We start from the raw sequence: 25571 nt of genomic DNA, 5'->3' as shown, positions 1-25571 counted from the left end.
CAGAGAGCCAGGAAGAGAGAGGAAGAAGTGGGGGAGTGTGAGTGAGAGGGTGGGCTGTTGTGGCCAATGCCGTTAGTAGGGGAAAGCCAGACATCTTCACTGGGCTCCAGCTGTCAATACTTCCCTGGAACCTGCGTTAACAACAGGAGCAGTGGAGAGAGAGACTAGGAGAGAGAGAGAAGTCTATGACAAGAGGGAGAGATTTCTCCTTTCTCTAATCACATTACTACTATTCCATTTTTTACGGTTGTTGTTATTATCTCAATTTGCTTTAGCAACAGTGGCCTTGTCATTAATGCTAATAAAGCTGATCTGAATCTGAGAGGGATCAGAAGAGTCCACGCAAACCACAAATCACCCTCCATATGTGTGTCACCAGAACACAAACCAGGCCCTAGCATATGGGTATTTTAAGCCAGAGGTTGCACCAATACTCCTGTGTGTATCCACAGACCAGGCCTTAGCCTAGCATATGGCTATTTTAAACCTCAGGCAGCGCCAAGCAAAGACCACACATTCCCTCTGTGAGTAGGTTTAACCCGTATGGGACACGCTGCCTTGTGATTGGCTTAGAGAGCCTGTGGGAGGGAGAGAGGGGGTTAGAGGATGCTCACAGATCCTGACCGGCCCTGAGTCACATGGGTGTTGCCTTGGCAACCAGGCAGCAGCTAAGTTTGCAATGCAGGCAAGCAGGTTTTTTTTATTTTGTGAGTGGTGGCGTTCCAACCTGTCTTTTACACAGTCACACTGCCTAGTGCAGATTATCACATCTCACAATGCCCGTAGAAGTGTTTTAACAACATCTCAGGAACCACAATGATATTAGATAGTAATCGTTTAAACATTATAGTAAAACCTTTCTGAAAACAACTTGGTTCTTAGCCTTCATCTCTATGAAGACTGACTGTGAAAGGGATCCCAGACAGTCTGGCAGACATGTCAGGTGAGGATGAAAAGGACCTAAGCAGGTTGGCTCCTCTTGAAGGCTTCTCAATATGCCCTCTAGTCTGGGAAGCAGAGGAATATGAGGAGGAGCACTGTCCTGGAGAGAGAGGTTACTTGAACATGAGTGTTTACTGACCACACACACACACACACACAGACAGACAGACACACACACACACACAGACAGACACCGACAGACACCGATAAAGGTCCGTAATTGGAGTCTGCACCAGGGTGCTTTCCCCTTTGGCCACAGACAGTACCTGCCTTTGACAACCTCTATGCAAACAGAAATCTCTGTGTGTATGTGTGGTGGTAAGTGGAGAACTGCTGATTTGATAACATCTGCGATCGGATTCCTCTGGCATAGCACTCGTCATTGAGCCCCACATGCCACACAACTGCCCATTGTGGGAGGGATTAGAGGCTAACAAACAAACACACACACACACACACACCTGGCCACTGATGTACTGATAACAGAGAAACTTTGCTTTAATTAAGCAAATGTTGCTCCAGGAGGAAGTGGGTGTAATGGCATTTGATGCCAGTAAGATTAGTCTGAATGAAAATCAGATTGATAGATTGCAGGACTGTCATGTTATTGCAGATGTGTCATATTACAGGGAGAGACTCCCTAAACGAACAAACCCTCATTTCAACACAACAAGCAGTGGACTTGGAGAGCGTTCAGTGAGGTGAAATTAGGAATAGCGAGAGACATGGTAATGGAAAACTACAAGGAAGGACATAGGTTAGCAAACTCAGCAAAAAAAAGAAACATCCCTTTTTCAGAACTCTGTCTTTCAAAGATAATTAGTAAAAATCCAAATAACTTCAGATCTTCATTGTAAAGGGTTTAAACACTGTTTCCCATGCTTGTTCAATGAACCATGAACAATTAATGAACATGCACCTGTGGAACGGTCATTAAGACACGAACAGCTTACAGACAGGTAGGCAATTAAGGTCACAGTTATGAAAACGCAGGACACTAAAGAGGCCTTTCTACTGACTCCGAAAAGCACCAAAGAAAGATGCCCAGGGTCCCTGCTCATCTGCGTGAATGTGCCTTAGGCATGCTGCATGAGGACTGCAGATGTGGCCAGGGCAATAAATTGCAATGTCCGTACTGAGACGCCTAAGACAGCGCTACAGGGAGACAGGACGGACAGCTGATCGTCCTCGCAGTGGCAGACCACGTGTAACATCACCTGCACAGGATCGGTACATCCGAACATCACATTTGCGGGACTGGTACAGGATGGCAACAACAACTGCCTGAGTTACACCAGGAACACACAATCCCTCAATCAGTGCTCAGACTGTCCACAATAGGCTGGGAGAGGCTGGACAGAGGGCTTGTAGACCTGTTGTAAGGATTGTAGACCTGTTGCAACAACGCCACCTATGGGCCCAAACCCACCGTCGCTGGACCAGTCTGGACTGGTAAAAAGTGCTCTTCACTGATGAGTCACGGTTTTGTCTCACAAACAGGGGTGATGGTCGAATTTGCATTTATCGTCGACGAAATGAGCGTTACACCGAGGTCTGGAGCAGGATCGATTTGGAGGTGGAGGGTCCGTTATGGTCTGGGGCGTTGTGTCATAGCATCATCAGACTGCACTTGTTGTCATTGCAGGCAATCTCAACGCTGTGCGTTACAGGGAAGACATCCTCCTCCCTCATGTGATACCCTTCCTGCAGGCTCATCCGGACATGACCCTCCAGCATGACAATGCCACAAGCCATACTGCTCTTTCTGTGCATGATTTTCTGCAACATAGGAATGTGTTCTGCCATGGCCAGCGACGAGCCCGGATCTCAGTCCCATTGAGCAGGTCTGGGACCTATTGGATCAGAGGGTGAGGGCTAGGGCCATTCCCCCTAGAAATGTCCGGTAACCTGCAGGTGCCTTGGTGGAAGAGTGGGGTAACATCTCACCGCAATAACTGGCAAATCTGGTGCAGTCCATGAGGAGGAGATGCACTGCAGTACTTAATGCAGCTGATGGCCACACCAGATACTGACTGACTTTTGATTTTGACCCCCCCCCCCCCTCCCTTTTGTTCAGGGACACATTATTCTAGTTCTGTTCGTCACATGTCTGTGCAACTTGTTCAGTTTATGTCTGTTGTTGGATCTTATGTTCATACAAATATTTACACATGTTAAGTTTACTGAAAATAAACACAGTTGACAGTGAGAGGACGTTTCGTAGGGATGCACCGATATGACATTTTTGGCCGATACTGATATACAATATTTTCCCTGCCAAAAAACAAGATACCTATAGACTATATTAAAAAATTTAGCTGCCTTTTTAAGAATTCTAGTACAGTTAAATAGTTAGAAACACACACACTGACCAAAAAGCAATACATGTTGGCATTTACGTATGTCCCAATTACCAGTAAAACACAATCCAATCTTATTTCTTTCACTTACTTGCTGTGCTGTTTCTTTGTTCAGTCATCATACATGTCAAGCAGTGAAGTTTCAGCTCTGTCTGTCCGTGGCCTCTCTTCCTCAGAGCGCACGGTCACTGCGACATTTCTATCTTGTCCAGCTCTGTCTGTCCGTGGCCTCTCTTCCTCGGAGCGCACGGTCACTGCGACATTTCTATCTTGTCCAGCTCTGTCTGTCCGTGGCCTCTTCCTCAGAGCGCACGGTCACTGTGTCCATTTCTATCTTGTCCAGCTCTGTCTGTCCGTGGCCTCTTCCTCGGAGCGCACGGTCACTGCGACATTTCTATCTTGTCCAGCTCTGTCTGTCCGTGGCCTCTCTTCCTCAGAGCGCACGGTCACTGTGTCCATTTCTATCTTGTCCAGCTCTGTCTGTCCGTGGCCTCTCTTCCTCAGAGCGCACGGTCACTGTGTCCATTTCTATCTTGTCCAGCTCTGTCTGTCCGTGGCCTCTCTTCCTCGGAGCGCACGGTCACTGTGTCCATTTCTATCTTGTCCAGCTCTGTCTGTCCGTGGCCTCTCTTCCTCGGAGCGCACGGTCACTGTGTCCATTTCTATCTTGTCCAGCTCTGTCTGTCCGTGGCCTCTCTTCCTCAGAGCGCACGGTCACTGTGACCGTTTCTATCTTGTCCAGCTGTGTATGTAACATTTCACATAAACCCTGTTTCTTGTCTGCATCGAAGTGGCGGTCCTTGTACCTAGCATCGAGCATGGTGGCAACTCAGTAAAGAGGCTCAGAGAGAATGCCACTGAATCACTTGTTCATAGCCTCTTGTAGAGTACTTTTGTAAGTTTTAACCCCACGGTCGGTGTTGGCAGTTCTGTTGAGCAGCGTTTCAATGTCATGACAGAGGGCATCACGTCTGCTGCAGGCACAGTTGATGAGCTTATTTCTCCAGTCAGTTGTTCAAATGGAGCTTGGAGTGTTTTCATGTTTCCAAGTTTCACACATGTTCTCAAATGCCATTGAAATGGCAGCAGCGGTATGAGATTCTTGAGCAATACGTCTTTCCTCAGTACAAAACTTTTGTCCCCCCACAATGCTGTCAGACTCTGCATGCTCATGGGGCTGACATCGCTGGTCCAAATGTCAGTCGTGAAGCTAATAGCAGTGACGCCCATAGAAAGTAGCTCATAGATGTGCTTTTCAACAAACTGTCTCCGGTAGGGCAACATCTGAAAAGTAGTGCCTACTTGGTAGTGTGTGCCGGGTGAAAGCCAACATCATCCACGACAGAGGACATTTGATTGTCAAGGGCAATGAATTCCATTATCTTGGTGTTGATTTCGCCTTTGAGTTGTCTCACTGAAATTTTCTTACTCAACTTGAACTTGTTTAGTTGTTGGAATGGGCACTTAGTTATTTTTCTGCTTTTGTTCCGTGTAGTGCTGTATTTGTGTCATGGCGTCATTACGTAATCTACCTATGATTTTTATATATATATATATATATATATTAGAGCATCCCTAGTTAGTAGTGTACTGTGTAGCACATCTCTATTTCCATTGCCTCTACATTACAGCTCACGGCCCCCTCATACAGTCTGATTCTACAGTAACTATTATCTGCAGACAGTCTGTCAATTCTGGTGTGAACAGTAAGGTTCCGGTCCACCTTCCCATCTCATCACCTCCCTCATCCCTCTCACGACACCAGTCTACACTGAGTATACTGAACCCCCCAGGGCATGGACTCTACAAGCTGTTGAAAGAGTTCCACAGGGATGTTTTGGGACATGTTCTACTCCAATGCTTCCCAGTTGTCAAGTTAGCTGGATGTCGTTTGGGTGTTGGACCATTCCTGATACAAACAGGACACTTTTGAGCGTTAAAACCTCAGTGTTGCAGTTCTTGCCACAAACCAGTGCGCCTGTGTCACGAACCAGCTCAAAGCCCATAACAAAAAGGGAGACGACGTCGAGATAAGGAATAACCAAAGTAACCTAATATGGTGTAAGTGAGTGGTTGCATGCATAGATGTGATAATGAGGGTTGTTGAAAGGTGCCCAAACAAAAGTGCCAATACCAAAATCCAACATTGTCTGCATGGAGAGAGTCTCTTCAATGAATGTGGAAGATGTGTGTTTATCCCGGAACACACCCGGGACCAGGTGTGTCCCATTTGTCTTGCCCCTTCACCCTCTGAATGTCACTCCTACACAATCCATGTCTCAATTATCTCAAGCCTTAACAATCCTTCTTTAACTGGTCTCCTCCTCTTCATCTACACTGACTGAAGTGGATTTAATAAGTGACATCAATAAAAGATCATTGCTTTCAACTGGATTCACCAGGTCAGTCTGTCATGGAAAGAGCAGGTGTTAATGTTTTTTACCCTCAGTGTATGTGTTAAATAATACCTAGCAAGGCCCCAGACCCACCACTCCACTATGCTAACTTAATTAACTGGTTAAGACCGGGAGGGACTGAAGAAGAATCACAGTAGTAAGAATGAAATGAAACCAGCTCTGAGCCACCGCCGAGCAATTACCTGTGTTTTCCCTTGTGGATCCCTGTCAGAGCCCGGCAGATCGACATCTAGGGACTGAATCTCCATCAAATGAGATCCGTTTAAAGGCACAACACTTGGCTGCCATACTGCAGGCTGCTGTTGTGGGCTGTTTAATGCTGAGGGCAGAAGAATCAGCTATAATAGTGTTTATCTTTGAGGGACCACTGGCTGGATGGTGAGGCCGATCTGTGGGAGAGTTCTGGAGGGGAGCTCACTCTGGCCAGGCCAGAGCCGCACCCCAAGGGCCCGCTCACTCCTGGTTCAGTTAACCCAGTCCAACCAGAGTTTTGTAATGCCAAGTATGTTTTTAATGGCAGTTTCCATTGCAGAGGTGTATAACGGAAAAGATAATGATGTTGAGATGGAAACCACAGCCCAACACTCTGAAACCCATCCTCTTGTGGTTTTCAACCTCTGGTTTGTGAACCTGCACTAGTCCCTCTAATTGTTGTCTGACACTATGTCGTTCTGTCTAAAGTCAGCGGGTCTCCAAGTAGAAGAATCATGGCTTTGACGTGACAGTCAAGGCTACTGTGTTGAGTAGCCTACAGTTAAGACCGGCAGATATGGTAAACGGTTTGAGTTACGCTGAGGATGTAGGGATGCCAGTTACTCCACCAGGAAGAGGAAGTGTTTCTGCTTTGTGTTTTGGGATCATCATCAGCGGGTATCCAAGATGGTAACCAAAGCATGCTGGGACATAACATCATGCCATAAGGACACACAGACCCTGCCCTGGCATTTCCTGTTATAGTAGGTTGGCAACCTATGAGCTGTTAGCCTGTCAGTAACTTAACATAGCAGGTGTAAATTATTATTATTTAAACCCTGAGCAGGATGCCCACATTCTGGTACTGATCCCGGGAGGTTTTCTTCTGCACTGTTCAACCAATCCAGTACATGTGGAGGAGTTAAGATGGAGTGTCGCCTTGTTAACGTCCAAAAGCAGAAGACAGGCTGTCTTCTATTACCCTGAAAACCAAATGTGCCCTGCCCAAGAAAGTTATGGGCCCACTTAGTCAATGCTAAACTGCTATGGTTCTTTACAGTTCACATCTGTCTTGTTTTTGGTTTAGTGATTTACTTAGCGTTTACTTGGAAAATTACCCACAAATACATCTTACCTAAATGCAATGTTAGCATATGGGCAATTTCACAGTATTGGATTTTTCGTTTAAAAGGTATGCCAAACCAAAAACATCCATTTCAAAGTTTAACAAACCACACAACTCTATGCACAAGGACTACTTGTAACAATTTACACTGAACATTTTACAAAAACACATTTACTGGTAGAGCTGTGCAGATGCAAATTTTGGTAACAGAATTTCTGTAAAATCTTCCTCAGGTTTTTATTTTATTTTTCATGAGTCCACATTTTCCAAAACCTCTTAAATATCTGTTCTGAATTAAGATTGAAAGATGTCTGCAGAAAGAATGGTGTCAGCTATGACATGACACATTGACTTTGAACCTCATTCTCTTCATGGGGATGTGTCCTAAGTAGGTACACAAAGATATACATATGCAATATCCTCCTTTGCATATTTGGGTATTATTCTACACACTGGCCTCATATGAGGGAGCGAAATGTGAAAATATCTTTAAGATATATTGGTTTTTGGTAATGTAATTACAAGGCAATGTTTCTTAAACTTACAGAAGGCAAGTCATTTCTCCAAAACTAAGTAGTGTTAGTATTAGTTGGCAGCAGAGTTGGAGTCAATTCCATTTCAATTCCAGTTGGTTTAGAAAATAGAAAATAATTTCTTCATAAAAAGCATTACACGATCATTTGGGTTGGAATTTCATTGTATTTCCTGAATTGAAATGGGGTTGACCCCAACCCTGGAGGGGTCTTTTCTTCAACGTCATTGTGTTTTGATGTATTTATAATACCTTTTTCAAGACTTTCTTGCCAACGTTTTCTAAGACCCCTTTTTCATCTGTTTGACCAGAAATCAAAGCCTTGGTTTATTCCAACGTTTTTAGATGGAACATGGTAAACTGTATATATGCCTTAATTTAAAACAATGATACACTCTTAGCTTTTTATTTGGCACGGTCCTTTGAACTTTACATGTTGTGGCTTACGTGCCCTTTTACATATACATGTGTGTGTAGCTGTGGAAATCCGTCCAAATCCATGCTTTCTGAATGGGGCTCCTGCTCCTCCCAGCCATCTCCTATCAGGGAGAATATATTCAAATGGCTTGTGATTGAGGGGCAAATTGCTGTCATAATAAAATGTGATTCATAAAAAGCAAAGTAAGTGCTCTACTTCTCCTAACAGAACCAGTTATGAGAACAATGTGCTCGTTCATGTCCAGAGCTTTTCCCCCTAGTTTTAGACAGGAGTCCCAGAGTGTAGTCACATTATCTGAGGCACTGTTGCTAAAGGGTAAATTATCACTCCTCTCCCTCTCTCTGTCTCTCTCCCTCTCTCTGTCTCCCTCTCTCTCTCTGTCTCCCTCTCTCTCTCTGTCTCACTCTCTCTCTCTGTCTCCCTCTCTCTCTCTGTCTCTCTCTGTCTCTCTCTCTGTCTTTCCCTCTGTTTCTGTCTCTCTCTCGGTCTCTCTGTCTGTCTGTCTCTGTCTCTCTCTCTCTCTGTGTCTCTCTCTCTCGCTGTGTCTCTCTCTGCCTCTCGCTCTGTGTCTCTCTCTGCCTCTCGCTCTGTGTCTCTCTCTGCCTCTCGCTCTGTGTCTCTCTCTGCCTCTCGCTCTGTGTCTCTCTCTGCCTCTCGCTCTGTGTCTCTCTCTGCCTCTCGCTCTGTGTCTCTCTCTCTGCCTCTCGCTCTGTGTCTCTCTCTCTGCCTCTCGCTCTGTGTCTCTCTCTGCCACTCGCTCTGTGTCTCTCTCTCTGCCTCTCGCTCTGCGTCTCTCTCTCTGCCTCTCGCTCTGCGTCTCTCTCTTCTCTCCATCACACTCAAAATATTAAGCCTACACTTATTTAGGATATATGGATTTTGAGGAATTATGAGATATTTAGCAAATTCCCGACAGGAAGACTTCTACCCACCTCTTGCTGTTGATGATGTGAAGAGGCTTCTAGCCCAGTCAGTCCCAGCCATAGATATGCCGCTGGCTATGCTATTAGCTTGCAGTACTAAATATGCCTTTAATCCAAGACCTTACCTGAGCGCTGCTTTCCTCCATAGTTATGTTTGGAAGCTGGCCAGGGCCACAGGGCCAGGACAGTTGTCTGATCTGTGTATGTGGGCCCAGCCCAGGTACTACCAGGTCACCTTTGGCTCATCTGTTACAGCACTGTTACAGCACTGTTACTGCAGCCTGACTCTCATGGACATCTGCCCCCTGCTGGACTGTTGGTATAACCACATTCACTCATTTTCTTGGGAAAGATGTAACAGAGTTGGTTTGGTAAACCATGCTTGTGTGATTAGTAACCTTGCCTGTCCTGAGGACTTGCATTAGCACCCAGGCCTAATGCCTAGGCTTTAGCTCATCGTGCTAACACTGTCATGCGAGATTCAAACCCAGTTGATCACATACAGTACATTAATGGACAGTATTCTGGATTGTGTACTTTCTCTGTGTAAAAGCTTAGCTCCACTTTCCTTTTAACTTTTGCAGAATCAGTGCGCAGCTTTCAAACCTTATTGTTCCTATTTCCCCCTGACTCCTGTGTGTGATATAATGGGAGGTGTGATGTGTTTGGGGTTAGGGCTCTCATTGTTCAGCTCTTTGGTGGAACATTTGCATATCTGCCCTTCCTACGGCTGCTTTTAAAACTCACACTCACAAACAGGCAGGGCGGTTGAAGTTAGACCCACTTCTAGCCAGCTAATTCTCTCTCACTCTAACACACATGCTCTTTCTCTCATCTTCACCTCCAGCCCTTATTCCATTAGTTCCTTTCATTCTTTTATCCAATTTTCTTTCTTTCAACCCTATATTGCCTGACTACCCAGAGTCCCTGCTGCGGCCGAGCACTACGCCACGTTCACAGACGTTAGTTTCTTCTCCACAATGAGTCTGGATCGACCTCCCTGACCCTTCACTGAATGTCAACACTTTCGGGGCCGTCTGATTGGTCCAGAAAACGATAGTTTGGGCCAGAGCCAGTCACTGATTATTTTGTTTTGTACAACACCCCTCGTCACCAGAAACCACTTCAGTAATGGCAGTCTCAGACTAAAGTATGTAGCGAACGACAGAGCAGCCAAAGAATTACAAAAATGTAGTCAGGCAAATATCACTACTCTCCTCTTATCTCCCAAGTAGCACAGTATAGGTTGGCTACCGACCTATACATTGTCAAAGACAATTATGTTGAAGAACCACCTCCTTTTATTTAACCTTTATATAACTAGACAAGTCAGTTAAGAACAAATTGTTATTTATAATGACGGCCTACACCGGCCAAACCCGGACGATGCTGGGCCAATTGTGTGCCGACCTATGGGACTCCCAATCACTGCCGGTTGTGATACAGCCTGGAATCGAATCAAGGTGTCTGTAGTGACACTTCTAGCACTGAGATGCAGTGCCTTAGACCGCTGCGCCACTCGGGAGACCATACTTTAATATTTTATTATATTTATCAGGCAGCCCTAACAGTTTAAATGTGCTGGGGATGCATCATCTTTAATGAACCTCCTCTCTATTGTCTTAGCAAAGGCACGTTTACTGTAATTAATTAATGGACTAGTAGAAAATCGTTTATCCCTGTTGCTCCTGTTTTAGTACCTTAATGTGCCCAGCCAGTCAATTTGATTAACTTCAACATTACATCCATTCATTTCTAGTAAGTGATTTCTGTCTGTGGCTAAGTAATGTTTGTCTTTCTAGTGCTGGTATTAAAACTCCTTGATAATGTTAATGGGCTCCATCTGGATTGAAGATATCACCCACAAATACTGGAACTGAAGTGTGTGTATGTGTGTGTGTGTGTGTGTGTGTTTCCCCCTCCCAGTCATGGCCAGTGCTGTAGGTGACAGTGAAGAATGGATGTGTGTAGCGATCTCTGGGAGGCTGTGTGTGTTACCTACCACACACACTCCACACTCTTACCTCAGCCCTCACACACTCCCAGTACTTTGGTTTTCCATGGCGCAGCTGTGCGAACCAACAACTGGGTGGTGAGTATAATTCCTATATATATACTGACCCCCCCCCCCCTCCCTGTCTCCCCTACAGAGAGCAGCCTATCTTCAGTACGAGGGCACATGTCTTCCAGATCGACCCCACCACCAAGAAGAACTGGGTCCCCACCAGTAAACACGCTGTCACAGTCTCCTACTTCTACGACAGCACGCGCAACGTCTACCGCATCATCAGTCTGGACGGCTCTAAGGTGTGTGTGTGTGTTTTGGTGTACGTGTGTGTGTGTTTTGGTGTACGTGTGTGTGTGTTTTGGTGTACGTGTGTTTTGGTGTACGTGTGTTTTGGTGTACGTGTGTGTGTGTTTTGGTGTACGCGTGTGTGTGTTTTGGTGTACGCGTGTGTGTGTTTTGGTGTACGCGTGTGTGTGTTTTGGTGTACGCGTGTGTGTGTTTTGGTGTACGCGTGTGTGTGTGTTTTGGTGTACGCGTGTGTGTGTTTTGGTGTACGCGTGTGTGTGTTTTGGTGTACGCGTGTGTGTGTTTTGGTGTACGCGTGTGTGTGTTTTGGTGTGGTGTACGCGTGTGTGTGTGTTTTGGTGTACGCGTGTGTGTGTGTTTTGGTGTACGCGTGTGTGTGTTTTGGTGTACGCGTGTGTGTGTTTTGGTGTACGCGTGTGTGTGTTTTGGTGTACGCGTGTGTGTGTGTTTTGGTGTACGCGTGTGTGTGTGTTTTGGTGTACGCGTGTGTGTGTGTTTTGGTGTACGTGTGTGTGTGTTGGTGTACGTGTGTGTGTTTTGGTGTACGTGTGTGTGTGTTTTGGTGTACGTGTGTGTGTGTTTTGGTGTACGTGCGTGTGTGTTTTGGTGTACGTGCGTGTGTGTTTTGGTGTACGTGCGTGTGTGTTTTGGTGTACGTGTGTTTTGGTGTACGTGTGTTTTGGTGTACGTGTGTTTTGGTGTACGTGTGTTTTGGTGTACGTGTGTGTGTGTTTTGGTGTACGTGTGTGTGTGTGTTTTGGTGTACGTGTGTGTTTTGGTGTACGTGTGTGTGTGTGTTTTGGTGTGCGTGTGTGTTTGTTTTGGTGTGTGTGTGTGTGTGTTTTGGTGTGCGTGTGTGCGCAAAGTTGTGTAAACGGAGAGGAAAGATATACAGTGTCTTCAGAAAGTCTTCACACCCCTTTACTTTTCCCACATTTTGTTGTATTACAGCCTAAATAAAAAATTATGCTAATTTAATGAAAAGCTGACATTTATTGAGTCAATAAGTATTCAAGCCAAGTATTCAAGTTCAGGAGTAAAATTTGTCTTAAGTCAAATAGAATGGACTTTGAGTGCAATAATAGTGTTTTACATCATTTTTGAATTACTACCTCGTCCTTGTACCCCAAACATACAATTATCTGTAAGGTCCCTCAGTTGAGAAGTGAATTTCAAACACAGACTCGACCACAAAGACCAGGGAGCTTTTCCAATGCATAGCAAAGAAGGGCACTTATTGGATAAAGAAGGGCAGACATTGAAATCCCTTTGAGAATGGTGAAGTTATTAACTACACTAAGGATGGTGTATCAATACACCCAGTCACTACAAAGATACAGGCCTCCTTCCTTTTTTTATTTTATTTCATTTATTTCACCTTTATTTAACCAGGTAGGCTAGTTGAGAACAAGTTCTCACTTACAACTGCGACCTGGCCAAGATAAAGCAAAGCAGTGCGACACATACAACAACACAGAGTTACACATGGAATAAACAAACCTACAGTCAATAATACAGTAGAACAAAAGAAAATAAAAAGTCTATATACAGTGAGTGCAAATGAGGTAAGTTAAGGAAATAAATAGGCCAAGGTGGCGAAGTAATTACAATACAGCAATTAAACACTGGAATGGTAGATCGGCAGAAGATGAATATGCAGGTAGAGATACTGGGGTGCAAAGCAGCAAAATAAATAAATACAGTATGGGGATGAGGTAGTTAGATAGATGGGCTGTTTACAGATAGGCTAAGTACAGGTGCAGTGATCTGTATACTGCTCTGACAGCTGGTGCTTAAAGCTAGTGAGGGAGATGTGAGTCTCCAGCTTCAGAGATTTTTTTGCAATTCGTTCCAGTCATGGGCAGCAGAGAACTGGAAGGAAAGATGACCAAAGGAGGAATTGGCTTTGGGGGTGCCCAGTGAGATATACCTGCTGTAGCGGTGCTACGGGTGGGTGCTGCTATGGTGACCAATGAGCTGAGATAAGGCAGGGCTTTACCGAGCAGAGAGTTGCCAGAGAGGAAGGAAACCACTCAAGGATTTCACCAAAACATTATAATAATTTAGCAGACGTTCTTATTCAGAGCGACTTACAGGAGCAATTATGGTTAAGTGCCTTGCTCAAGGGCACATCAACAGATTTCTTTTCTCCTAGTTGGCTCAAGGATTTGTTCCAACAACTTTTAAGTTACTGGCCCACTGCTCTTAACCGCTAGGCTACCTGTTGCCCTAAATCCACACTGGAGTTGCTTACCAAGAAGACAGGTAATGTTCCTGAGAGGCCGAGTTACAGTTTTGAATGAAATCTACTTGAAAATCTGTCAAGACCTGAAAATGGTTGTCTAGCAATGATCACCAACCAATGTGACAGAGCTTGAAGAATTTAGAAAATAATGGGCAAATGTTGCACAATCCAGGTGTGGAAAGCTCTTAGAGACTTACCCTGAAAGACTCACAGCAGTAATCGCTGCCAAAGGTGCTTACACAAAGTATTGACTCAGGGGTGTGAATACTTATGCAAATTCAATTTCTGTATTTCATTTTCGAGAAATATTAGCACATTTTTCTAAAAACATGTTTTTACTTGGTTATTATAGGGTATTGTGTGTAGAATTTGAATTCAGGCTGTAACACACCAAAATGTGCAAGAAGTCAAGGGGTATGAATACTTTCTGAAGTCACTGTATACAGTGCCTGGTTCCCCCTCAGCAAGGGGATTAGGAGTGGCAACAGGAAGGCTCCCTCAGGCTCAGGGCACGCCATGCTATACATCCCTCACAGCACGTGAAACACACTTCTGTACTTGTGTACAGTATTCCCTCTATTTCCCACAGGCAGACTTGACACATTGAAGGAAGTTGTAGTTTCACTCAACACACACACACTACATGTCCCACGTGTGTGTGTTTCCATGGCCAGTGGTAGCAGCAGAACCCATGGTTGGTAGTGGCATGGGGGCGTTGTGGCCTGTTCTGTCGTAACAAAAATGATTTTAGTCTTCAGAGGGTTGCAGGGGAGGAGCTATTTTAGTACCGCAACGATATGTAAAGCTCTCCACACACACACACACACACGCTCTCTACACTGCTTTGCATGTGACCCTTGGTGCTGTAAAGCTAGCGAATAGGTGAACACAACTGTGGTTACTGCTACTGTGCTGAGCTGGAAATAGCAGGGAGAGGGTGGGCTGTGGTGAGGTGCTGCCTGCCTGCCACTCTAGGATACACTCGTCATCAACATCCACACAGCCCGAAGTAACTAAACTCAGCAAACTCAGCAAAAAGAAACCTTTTTCAGGACCCTGTCTTTCAAAGATAATTAGTTAAAATCCCAATAATTTCACAGATATTCATTATAAAGGCTTTAAACACTGTTTCCCATGCTTGTTTCAAAGATAATTAGTTAAAATCCCAATAAACCATAAACAATTAATGAACATGCACCTGTTGAACGGTCATTAAGACACTAACAGCTTACAGACGGTAGGCAATTAAGGTCACAGTTATGAAAACTTAGGACACTAAAGAGGCCTTTCTACTGACTCTGATAAGCACCAAAGAAAGATGCCCAGGGTCCCTGCTCATCTGTGTGAACGTGCCTTAGGCATGCTGCAAGGAGGCATGAGGACTGCAGATGTGGCCAGGGCAATAAATTGCAATGTCCATACTGTGAGACGCCTAAGACGGCGCTACAGGATGGACAGCTGATCGTCCTCGCAGTGGCAGATCACGTGTAAAAACACCTGCACAGGATCGGTACATCCAAACATCACACCTGCGGGACAGGTACAGGATGGCAACAACTGCCTGAGTTACACCAGGAACGCACAATCCCTCAGTCAGTGCTCAGACTGTCCACAATAGGCTGAGAGAGGCTGGACTGAGGGCTTGTAGGCCTGTTGTAAGGCAGGTCCTCACCAGACATCACTGGCAACAACGTCACCTATGGGCACAAACCCACCGTCGCTGGACCAGACAGGACTGGAAACGAGTCACTAACGAGTCGCGATTTTGTCTCACCAGGGGTGATGGTCGGATTCGCAATTATTGTCGAAGGAATGACCGTTACACCGAAGCCTGTACTCTGGAGCGGGATTGATTTGGAGGGTCCGTCATGGTCCGGGGCGGTGTTTAACAGCATCATCGGACTGAGCTTGTCATTGCAGGCAATCTCAATGCTGTGCGTTACAGGGAAGACGTCCTCCTCCCTCATGTGGTACCCTTCCTGCAGGCTCATCTTGACATGACCCTCCAGCATTACAATGCCACCACACACAAAACGAGCAGTATGGCTGATTTCCTGCTTGACAGGAATGTCAGTGTTTTGCCATGGACAGCGAAGAGCCCGGATCTCAATCCCATTGAGCACGTCTGGGAGTTGTTGTTTTGGAGGGTGAGGGCTAGGGCCACTCCTCCCAGGAATGTCCGAGTACTTGCAGGTGCCTTGATGGAAGAGTAGGGTAACATCTCACCGCAAGAACTGGCAAATCTGGTGCAGTCCATGAGGAGGAGATGCACTGCAGTACTTAATGCAGCTGGTGGCCACACCAGATGCTGACTGTTATTTTTGATTTTGACCCCCCCCCCCCCTTTTGTTCAAGGACACATTATTCCAGTTCTGTTAGTCACATGTCTGTGGAACTTGTTCAGTTTATGTCTGTTGTTGGATCTTATGTTCATACAAATATTTACACATGTTAAGTTTGCTGAAAATAAACGCAGTTGACAGTGAGAAGACATTTTATTTTTTTGCTGAGTTTACATACACACACAGAACTGTACATAGAACTAACAGGCCAACAGTGTGCCTCGCCCACCTTCCTCTCTCCCTCACCCACTGTGGTCGATGCCAGTAGAGTCAATCAGCCTCACTGGGGCCTCTCCTCTCATTGACGGCTTCCTGTTTAATAATCAATAGGGATGTATTGTGCACACACACACATGCATACGCACACACACACACTTTTCGTCTGACACAAACACAGATAGATAACACAGTTGTTACTGTTGCTGAAGGAAACCGTTCAGAAAACTACAAGCCCACTCATCTTTTAGGCAAATGGGTATGCATTGCTTTTGTGATTCATACAACTCCTCTCTCCTTCCCCAGGCAATCATCAACAGCACCATCACCCCCAACATGACCTTCACCAAGACCTCCCAGAAGTTTGGCCAGTGGGCTGACAGCCGAGCCAACACCGTCTATGGCCTGGGCTTCTCCTCAGAGAACCACCTGCTCAAGGTACACACACACATTGCCAAAGTTGAGCTCACAAACACACCACATACACACACAAACTAGTTTAGTCAGTGTTGTCTGTGTCATTGTGGTTCTTTCTCAGTTTGCAGAGAAGTTTGCAGAGTTTAAAGAGGCGGCCCGATTAGCCAAGGAGAAATCCCAGGAAAAGATGGAACTCACCAGCACCCCCTCTCAGGTAGTCTCAACAACACACACCCCTACCTCAGATGGGATAGTTCACCAACACCTACTTACTCACCTTAATTAAAAAGAAACCTGTTTCCTTACATTAAATGTAGCTTTTGGACCAGTATAGTCTGCAAAGCACCTGGTGTTTTTGTACACAACCCACCACTAACATTAACATTTTGTTACCAGAAAACAATGGGAGTGAATGGACCCCAAGTGATTTCGGTATCACAGGAAGTGATTGGAAACACTACCTGCAAAGCACTACTCTTGGATGAGATGTTAAACTAATTCCTAATGGGAGTGTCTGAAGCCAGTACTCTCTTGGCAAGACTATAGTGTGTTAACTCCAGTGTCCTGGCTAAACTCCCAACCTGGCCTAACCATCCCCAGGTTTCAATTGGCTCATTCAACCCATCTCTTCTCCACTGCAACTCTTCCCCAGGTCACTGCACTAAAAAAGAATGTGCTCTCAGTACCTCACAAAGTACCTCCCAGAGTACCTCACAAAGTACCTCCCAGAGTACCTCTCAGAGTACCTGTAAAAAATAAGGTAAAATGGAATCTAAATCATTGTCATCTGACCCCAGTCTCCGATAACCCTCCTGCTTTGCCCTCTTACTCCAGTCCAGTGTTGAAATCCCCAACTACCCCAGGCTAACACTCCAGCCCTTCAGGTGGTCTCCCCACAATGTTGTCACTGCTGTAGAAACATGGACCAAACAATGTCCATTATACAGTATGGTGTATATTTACCCTAGTATTGAGGTGTTGAATGGCACTGTTCCACTCTTTGGGGAGAACCCTGCCCTCCATGGATTAACCAATTTCTCCCTCTCTCCCCCATCCTAATATCAGATTAACACACAGATTAATGAATCCCTTCTCAGTCTCAGATTAACTCTGATCTCCCAGTGTCAGCTATGCTTCCATAAAGCGATGTTTCTTTTTTCAAGTGAGAAAACAACAAGCTCACTTGAAAACACATAGGCCTACTCACTTGAGAGAAACAAAAACTCACTTGAAACATCACTTTCTGTGGAGTGTAACTCATTGTGCAGGTATTCTCTCCACATTACATCAGTATTTTATTTACTCAGCAGTTGAGAACATACAGTTCAACTGTATTTCTGTTCCTTTAACCTTATTGTTTACATCATGCCAGGAGTCAGCCACTGGTGACCTGCAGTCACCTTTGACCCCGGAGAGCATCAACGGCACTGATGACGAGAGGGGCACCACCCCTGAAATGCCGCAGCACCCACCCGAGCCCCGTCCCGAGCCGTCTCAGAACCAACTGCCCTTCTCCCACAGGTAAGAACAAGGCTCTGAAGCCAGGGGCTGGAGTAGGGTGTCAAGCACAAAGATAGTTCACCTCAGTGGGCAAGGCATGGTTGGTCAGTGGGCAAGGCATGGTTGGTCAGTGGGCAAGGCATGGTTGGTCAGTGGGCAAGGCATGGTTGGTCAGTGGGCAAGGCATGGTTGGTCAGTGGGCAAGGCATGGTTGGTCAGTGGGCAAGGCATGGTTGGTCAGTGGGCAAGGCATGGTTGGTCAGTGGGCAAGGCATGGTTGGTCAGTGGGCAAGGCATGGTTGGTCAGTGGGCAAGGCATGGTTGGTCAGTGGGCAAGGCAATGGTTGGTCAGTGGGCAAGGCAATGGTTGGTCAGTGGGCAAGGCATGTTTGGTCAGTGGGCAAGGCATGGTTGGTCAGTGGGCAAGGCATGGTTGGTCAGTGGGCAAGGCATGGTTGGTCAGTGGGCAAGGCATGGTTGGTCAGTGGGCAAGGCAATGGTTGGTCAGTGGGCGAAGGCAATGGTTGGTCAGTGGGCGAAGGCAATGGTTGGTCAGTGGGCGAAGGCAATGGTTGGTCAGTGGGCGAAGGCAATGGTTGGTCAGTGGGCGAAGGCAATGGTTGGTCAGTGGGCGAAGGCAATGGTTGGTCAGTGGGCGAAGGCAATGGTTGGTCAGTGGGCGAAGGCAATGGTTGGTCAGTGGGCGAAGGCAATGGTTGGTCAGTGGGCGAAGGCAATGGTTGGTCAGTGGGCGAAGGCAATGGTTGGTCAGTGGGCGAAGGCAATGGTTGGTCAGTGGGCGAAGGCAATGGTTGGTCAGTGGGCGAAGGCAATGGTTGGTCAGTGGGCGAAGGCAATGGTTGGTCAGTGGGCGAAGGCAATGGTTGGTCAGTGGGCGAAGGCAATGGTTGGTCAGTGGGCGAAGGCAATGGTTGGTCAGTGGGCGAAGGCAATGGTTGGTCAGTGGGCGAAGGCAATGGTTGGTCAGTGGGCGAAGGCAATGGTTGGTCAGTGGGCGAAGGCAATGGTTGGTCAGTGGGCGAAGGCAATGGTTGGTCAGTGGGCGAAGGCAATGGTTGGTCAGTGGGCGAAGGCAATGGTTGGTCAGTGGGCGAAGGCAATGGTTGGTCAGTGGGCGAAGGCAATGGTTGGTCAGTGGGCGAAGGCAATGGTTGGTCAGTGGGCGAAGGCAATGGTTGGTCAGTGGGCGAAGGCAATGGTTGGTCAGTGGGCGAAGGCAATGGTTGGTCAGTGGGCGAAGGCAATGGTTGGTCAGTGGGCGAAGGCAATGGTTGGTCAGTGGGCGAAGGCAATGGTTGGTCAGTGGGCGAAGGCAATGGTTGGTCAGTGGGCGAAGGCAATGGTTGGTCAGTGGGCGAAGGCAATGGTTGGTCAGTGGGCGAAGGCAATGGTTGGTCAGTGGGCGAAGGCAATGGTTGGTCAGTGGGCGAAGGCAATGGTTGGTCAGTGGGCGAAGGCAATGGTTGGTCAGTGGGCGAAGGCAATGGTTGGTCAGTGGGCGAAGGCAATGGTTGGTCAGTGGGCGAAGGCAATGGTTGGTCAGTGGGCGAAGGCAATGGTTGGTCAGTGGGCGAAGGCAATGGTTGGTCAGTGGGCGAAGGCAATGGTTGGTCAGTGGGCGAAGGCAATGGTTGGTCAGTGGGCGAAGGCAATGGTTGGTCAGTGGGCGAAGGCAATGGTTGGTCAGTGGGCGAAGGCAATGGTTGGTCAGTGGGCGAAGGCAATGGTTGGTCAGTGGGCGAAGGCAATGGTTGGTCAGTGGGCGAAGGCAATGGTTGGTCAGTGGGCGAAGGCAATGGTTGGTCAGTGGGCGAAGGCAATGGTTGGTCAGTGGGCGAAGGCAATGGTTGGTCAGTGGGCGAAGGCAATGGTTGGTCAGTGGGCGAAGGCAATGGTCGGTCAGTGGGCGAAGGCAATGGTCGGTCAGTGGGCGCGAAGGCAATGGTCGGTCAGTGGGCGAAGGCAATGGTCGGTCAGTGGGCGAAGGCAATGGTCGGTCAGTGGGCGAAGGCAATGGTCGGTCAGTGGGCGAAGGCAATGGTCGGTCAGTGGGCGAAGGCAATGGTCGGTCAGTGGGCGAAGGCAATGGTCGGTCAGTGGGCGAAGGCAATGGTCGGTCAGTGGGCGAAGGCAATGGTCGGTCAGTGGGCGAAGGCATTGGTCGGTCAGTGGGCGAAGGCAATGGTCGGTCAGTGGGCGAAGGCAATGGTCGGTCAGTGGGCGAAGGCAATGGTCGGTCAGTGGGCGAAGGCAATGGTCGGTCAGTGGGCGAAGGCAATGGTCGGTCAGTGGGCGAAGGCAATGGTCGGTCAGTGGGCGAAGGCAATGGTCGGTCAGTGGGCGAAGGCAATGGTCGGTCAGTGGGCGAAGGCTGAATAAATGAGCACTTTCAGTTCTCTTTGGAAATGGTAAGATAATACCAATTGATACAAAACTATCTTCCAATTCCTTACTTTACAACTCATCTTCCTTTGTACAAGCTGAACATCCACAGTACTCCACTGTGTTCCCATGTTCAGTCTGGTATTGGTGGGGTTTAGCTGTTCACTGGGACCTCTTATTTAAAAGGAAATTGGCACAGCAGCAGCACCGCGTGTGCATGGTCTGCTCGCACCTGGATGTGTCGAGTCATCCATCTCTTATTCATGTGGTCCCAGAACCCTGGACAGCAGTTAGGCATTATATCAAAACACTGTGTAGTGCTGATTTTAATTATTAATGACTAAATAAATGGAAAATGTATTTCACTCCCCCGCCCCTTCGTATTCACCATACACAGTTCCCACATGAGTTCCACTCTAGCCTCTGAGGTCAGTAATGCTGATGAACATGAAGTTGAACATGCATTTGTACATTGGTGCTGGAATGGTTCATAGTCTTTAGTCAAATGACAGCATTGTTATTTTTTGCAATAAACTCAGGAAAACAATGATTGAGTTTATATCAGAGATGGAGTCTTGATCTTGCAGTCTTAAGACCAGTCGTGACCACAAAAAAGCAGTCTTGGTCAGTTGGTCTTGTCATGTGTCTCAATACACTGGGTCTGGGTCTTGGTCACTGAAACTCTGCTGAAGTGTCTGTCTGTCTCCAGTTCGTCCAGTATTAACAAGCACTGGGAGGCCGAGCTGGCAGCCCTGAAGGGCAACAATGCCAAGCTGACAGCAGCTCTGCTGGAGTCCACAGCCAACGTCAAACAGTGGAAACAACAACTGGCTGCTTACCAGGAGGAGGCTGAGAGACTTCACAAACGGGTAAGACTGACATTATAAAGGGATACTGGAGAGAGACTACACAAACGGGTAAGACTGACATTATAAAGGGATACTGGAGAGAGACTACACAAACGGGTAAGACTGACATTATAAAGGGATACTAGAGAGAGACTACACAAACGGGTAAGACTGACTTTATAAAGGGATACTAGAGAGAGACTACACAAACGGGTAAGACTGACATTATAAAGGGATACTAGAGAGAGACTACACAAACGGGTAAGACTGACTGACTTTATAAAGGGATACTGGAGAGAGACTACACAAACGGGTAAGACTGACTGACTTTATAAAGGGATACTGGAGAGAGACTACACAAACGGGTAAGACTGACTGACTTTATAAAGGGATACTGGAGAGAGACTACACAAACGGGTAAGACTGACTGACTTTATAAAGGGATACTGGAGAGAGACTACACAAACGGGTAAGACTGACTGACTTTATAAAGGGATACTGGAGAGAGACTACACAAACGGGTAAGACTGACATTATAAAGGGATACTGGAGAGAGACTTCACAAACGGGTAAGACTGACATTATAAAGGGATACGAGAGAGAGACTACACAAACGGGTAAGACTGACATTACAAAGGGATACTGGAGAGAGACTACACAAACAGGTAAGACTGACATTATAAAGGGATACTGGAGAGAGACTACGCAAACGGGTAAGACTGACATTATAAAGGGATACTGGAGAGAGACTACGCAAACGGGTAAGACTGACATTATAAAGGGATACTGGAGAGAGACTACACAAACGGGTAAGACTGACTGACTTTATAAAGGGATACTGGAGAGAGACTACGCAAACTGGTAAGACTGACTGGCTTTATAAAGGGATACTGGAGAGAGACTTCACAAACGGGTAAGACTGACATTATAAAGGGATACTGGAGAGAGACTACGCAAACGGGTAAGACTGGCTTTATAAAGGGATACTGGAGAGAGACTACGCAAACGGGTAGGACTTACTGGCTTTATAAAGGGATACATTACATTACATTTAAGTCATTTAGCAGACGCTCTTATCCAGAGCGACTTACAAATTGGTGAATTCACCTTCTGACATTCAGTGGAACAGCCACTTTACAATAGTGCATCTAAATCATTTAAGGGGGGGGGGGGGTGAGAAGGATTACTTATCCTATCCTAGGTATTCCTTGAAGAGGTGGGGTTTCAGGTGTCTCCGGAAGGTGGTGATTGACTCTGCTGTCCTGGCATCGTGAGGGAGTTTGTTCCACCATTGGGGGGCCAGAGCAGCGAACAGTTTTGACTGGGCTGAGCGGGAACTGTACTTCCTCAGTGGTAAGGAGGCGAGCAGGCCAGAGGTGGATGAACGCAGTGCCCTTGTTTGGGTGTAGGGCCTGATCAGAGCCTGGAGGTACTGCGGTGCCGTTCCCCTCACAGCTCCGTAGGCAAGCACCATGGTCTTGTAGCGGATGCGAGCTTCAACTGGAAGCCAGTGGAGAGAGCGGAGGAGCGGGGTGACGTGAGAGAACTTGGGAAGGTTGAACACCAGACGGGCTGCGGCGTTCTGGATGAGTTGTAGGGGTTTAATGGCACAGGCAGGGAGCCCAGCCAACAGCGAGTTGCAGTAATCCAGACGGGAGATGACAAGTGCCTGGATTAGGACCTGCGCCGCTTCCTGTGTGAGGCAGGGTCGTACTCTGCGGATGTTGTAGAGCATGAACCTACAGGAACGGGCCACCGCCATGATGTTGGTTGAGAACGACAGGGTGTTGTCCAGGATCACGCCAAGGTTCTTAGCGCTCTGGGAGGAGGACACAATGGAGTTGTCAACCGTGATGGCGAGGTCATGGAACGGGCAGTCCTTCCCCGGGAGGAAGAGCAGCTCCGTCTTGCCGAGGTTCAGCTTGAGGTGGTGATCCGTCATCCACACTGATATGTCTGCCAGACATGCAGAGATGCGATTCGCCACCTGGTCATCAGAAGGGGGAAAGGAGAAGATTAATTGTGTGTCGTCTGCATAGCAATGATAGGAGAGACCATGTGAGGTTATGACAGAGCCAAGTGACTTGGTGTATAGCGAGAATAGGAGAGGGCCTAGAACAGAGCCCTGGGGGACACCAGTGGTGAGAGCGCGTGGTGAGGAGACAGATTCTCGCCACGCCACCTGGTAGGAGCGACCTGTCAGGTAGGACGCAATCCAAGCGTGGGCCGCGCCGGAGATGCCCAACTCGGAGAGGGTGGAGAGGAGGATCTGATGGTTCACAGTATCGAAGGCAGCCGATAGGTCTAGAAGGATGAGAGCAGAGGAGAGAGAGTTAGCTTTAGCAGTGCGGAGCGCCTCCGTGATACAGAGAAGAGCAGTCTCAGTTGAATGACTAGTCTTGAAACCTGACTGATTTGGATCAAGAAGGTCATTCTGAGAGAGATAGCGGGAGAGCTGGCCAAGGACGGCACGTTCAAGAGTTTTGGAGAGAAAAGAAAGAAGGGATACTGGTCTGTAGTTGTTGACATCGGAGGGATCGAGTGTAGGTTTTTTCAGAAGGGGTGCAACTCTCGCTCTCTTGAAGACGGAAGGGACGTAGCCAGCGGTCAGGGATGAGTTGATGAGCGAGGTGAGGTAAGGGAGAAGGTCTCCGGAAATGGTCTGGAGAAGAGAGGAGGGAATAGGGTCAAGCGGGCAGGTTGTTGGGCGCCGGCCGTCACAAGAAGCGAGATTTCATCTGGAGAGAGAGGGGAGAAAGAGGTCAGAGCACAGGGTAGGGCAGTGTGAGCAGAACCAGCGGTGTCGTTTGACTTAGCAAACGAGGATCGGATGTCGTCGACCTTCTTTTCAAAATGGTTGACGAAGTCATCTGCAGAGAGGGAGGAGGGGGGGTAGGGGGAGGAGGATTCAGGAGGGAGGAGAAGGTGGCAAAGAGCTTCCTAGGATTAGAGGCAGATGCTTGGAATTTAGAGTGGTAGAAAGTGGCTTTAGCAGCAGAGACAGAGGAGGAAAATGTAGAGAGGAGGGAGTGAAAGGATGCCAGGTCCGCAGGGAGGCGAGTTTTCCTCCATTTCCTCTCGGCTGCCCGGAGCTCTGTTCTGTGAGCTCGCAATGAGTCGTCGAGCCACGGAGCGGGAGGGGAGGACCGAGCCGGCCTGGAGGATAGGGGACATAGAGAGTCAAAGGATGCAGAAAGGGAAGAGAGGAGGGTTGAGGAGGCAGAATCAGGAGATAGGTTGGAGAAGGTATGAGCAGAGGGAAGAGATGATAGGATGGAAGAGGAGAGAGTAGCGGGGGAGAGAGAGCGAAGGTTGGGACGGCGCGATACCATCCGAGTAGGGGCAGTGTGGGAAGTGTTGGATGAGAGCGAGAGGGAAAAGGATACAAGGTAGTGGTCGGAGACTTGGAGGGGAGTTGCAATGAGGTTAGTGGAAGAACAGCATCTAGTAAAGATGAGGTTGAGCGTATTGCCTGCCTTGTGAGTAGGGGGAAGGTGAGAGGGTGAGGTCAAAAGAGGAGAGGAGTGGAAAGAAGGAGGCAGAGAGGAATGAGTCAAAGGTAGACGTGGGGAGGTTAAAGTCGCCCAGGACTGTGAGAGGTGAGCCGTCCTCAGGAAAGGAGCTTATCAAGGCATCAAGCTCATTGATGAACTCTCCGAGGGAACCTGGAGGGCGATAAATGATAAGGATGTTAAGCTTGAAAGGGCTGGTAACTGTGACAGCATGGAATTCAAAGGAGGCGATAGACAGATGGGTAAGGAGAGAAAGAGAGAATGACCACTTGGGAGAGATGAGGATCCCGGTGCCACCACCCCGCTGACCAGAAGCTCTCGGGGTGTGCGAGAACACGTGGGCGGACGAAGAGAGAGCAGTAGGAGTAGCAGTGTTATCTGTGGTGATCCATGTTTCCGTCAGTGCCAAGAAGTCGAGGGACTGGAGGGAGGCATAGGCTGAGATGAACTCTGCCTTGTTGGCCGCAGATCGGCAGTTCCAGAGGCTACCGGAGACCTGGAACTCCACGTGGGTCGTGCGCGCTGGGACCACCAGATTAGGGTGGCCGCGGCCACGCGGTGTGGAGCGTTTGTATGGTCTGTGCAGAGAGGAGAGAACAGGGATAGATAGACACATAGTTGACAGGCTACAGAAGAGGCTACGCTAATGCAAAGGAGATTGGAATGACAAGTGGACTACACGTCTCGAATGTTCAGAAAGTTAAGCTTACGTAGCAAGAATCTTATTGACTAAAATGATTGAAATGATACAGTACTGCTGGAGTAGGCTAGCTGGCAGTGGCTGTGATGTTGACACTACACTAATCAAGTCGTTCCGTCGAGAGAGAGACTACACAAACGGGT

The 25571-nt window shown here is 47.6% G+C and overlaps 1 protein-coding gene across 2 annotated transcripts in view; it reads left to right on the top strand.

Moving 5' to 3' along the window:
- LOC135518099 (homer protein homolog 1-like) overlaps positions 1-25571 on the top strand; it is a 48745-nt gene that overhangs the window by 14686 nt on the left and 8488 nt on the right. Inside the window, exons 2-7 of one of the 2 annotated variants that reach the window (XM_064942994.1) lie at positions 11082-11238; positions 16355-16486; positions 16587-16679; positions 17118-17225; positions 17838-17986; positions 21078-21237. In XM_064942994.1, the coding sequence (XP_064799066.1) occupies positions 11082-11238; positions 16355-16486; positions 16587-16679; positions 17118-17225; positions 17838-17986; positions 21078-21237 (799 nt within the window). The remainder of the gene's footprint in view (positions 1-11081; positions 11239-16354; positions 16487-16586; positions 16680-17117; positions 17226-17837; positions 17987-21077; positions 21238-25571) is intronic. The other variant, XM_064942995.1, reaches the window with a different exon arrangement.

This window comes from Oncorhynchus masou, chromosome 28, assembly GCF_036934945.1.
Source record: "Oncorhynchus masou masou isolate Uvic2021 chromosome 28, UVic_Omas_1.1, whole genome shotgun sequence".
Taxonomy (NCBI): Eukaryota; Metazoa; Chordata; class Actinopteri; order Salmoniformes; family Salmonidae; genus Oncorhynchus; species Oncorhynchus masou.
Note: the sequence above shows the minus strand (reverse complement) of the source record. Positions and strands in the feature narration are given on the sequence as shown.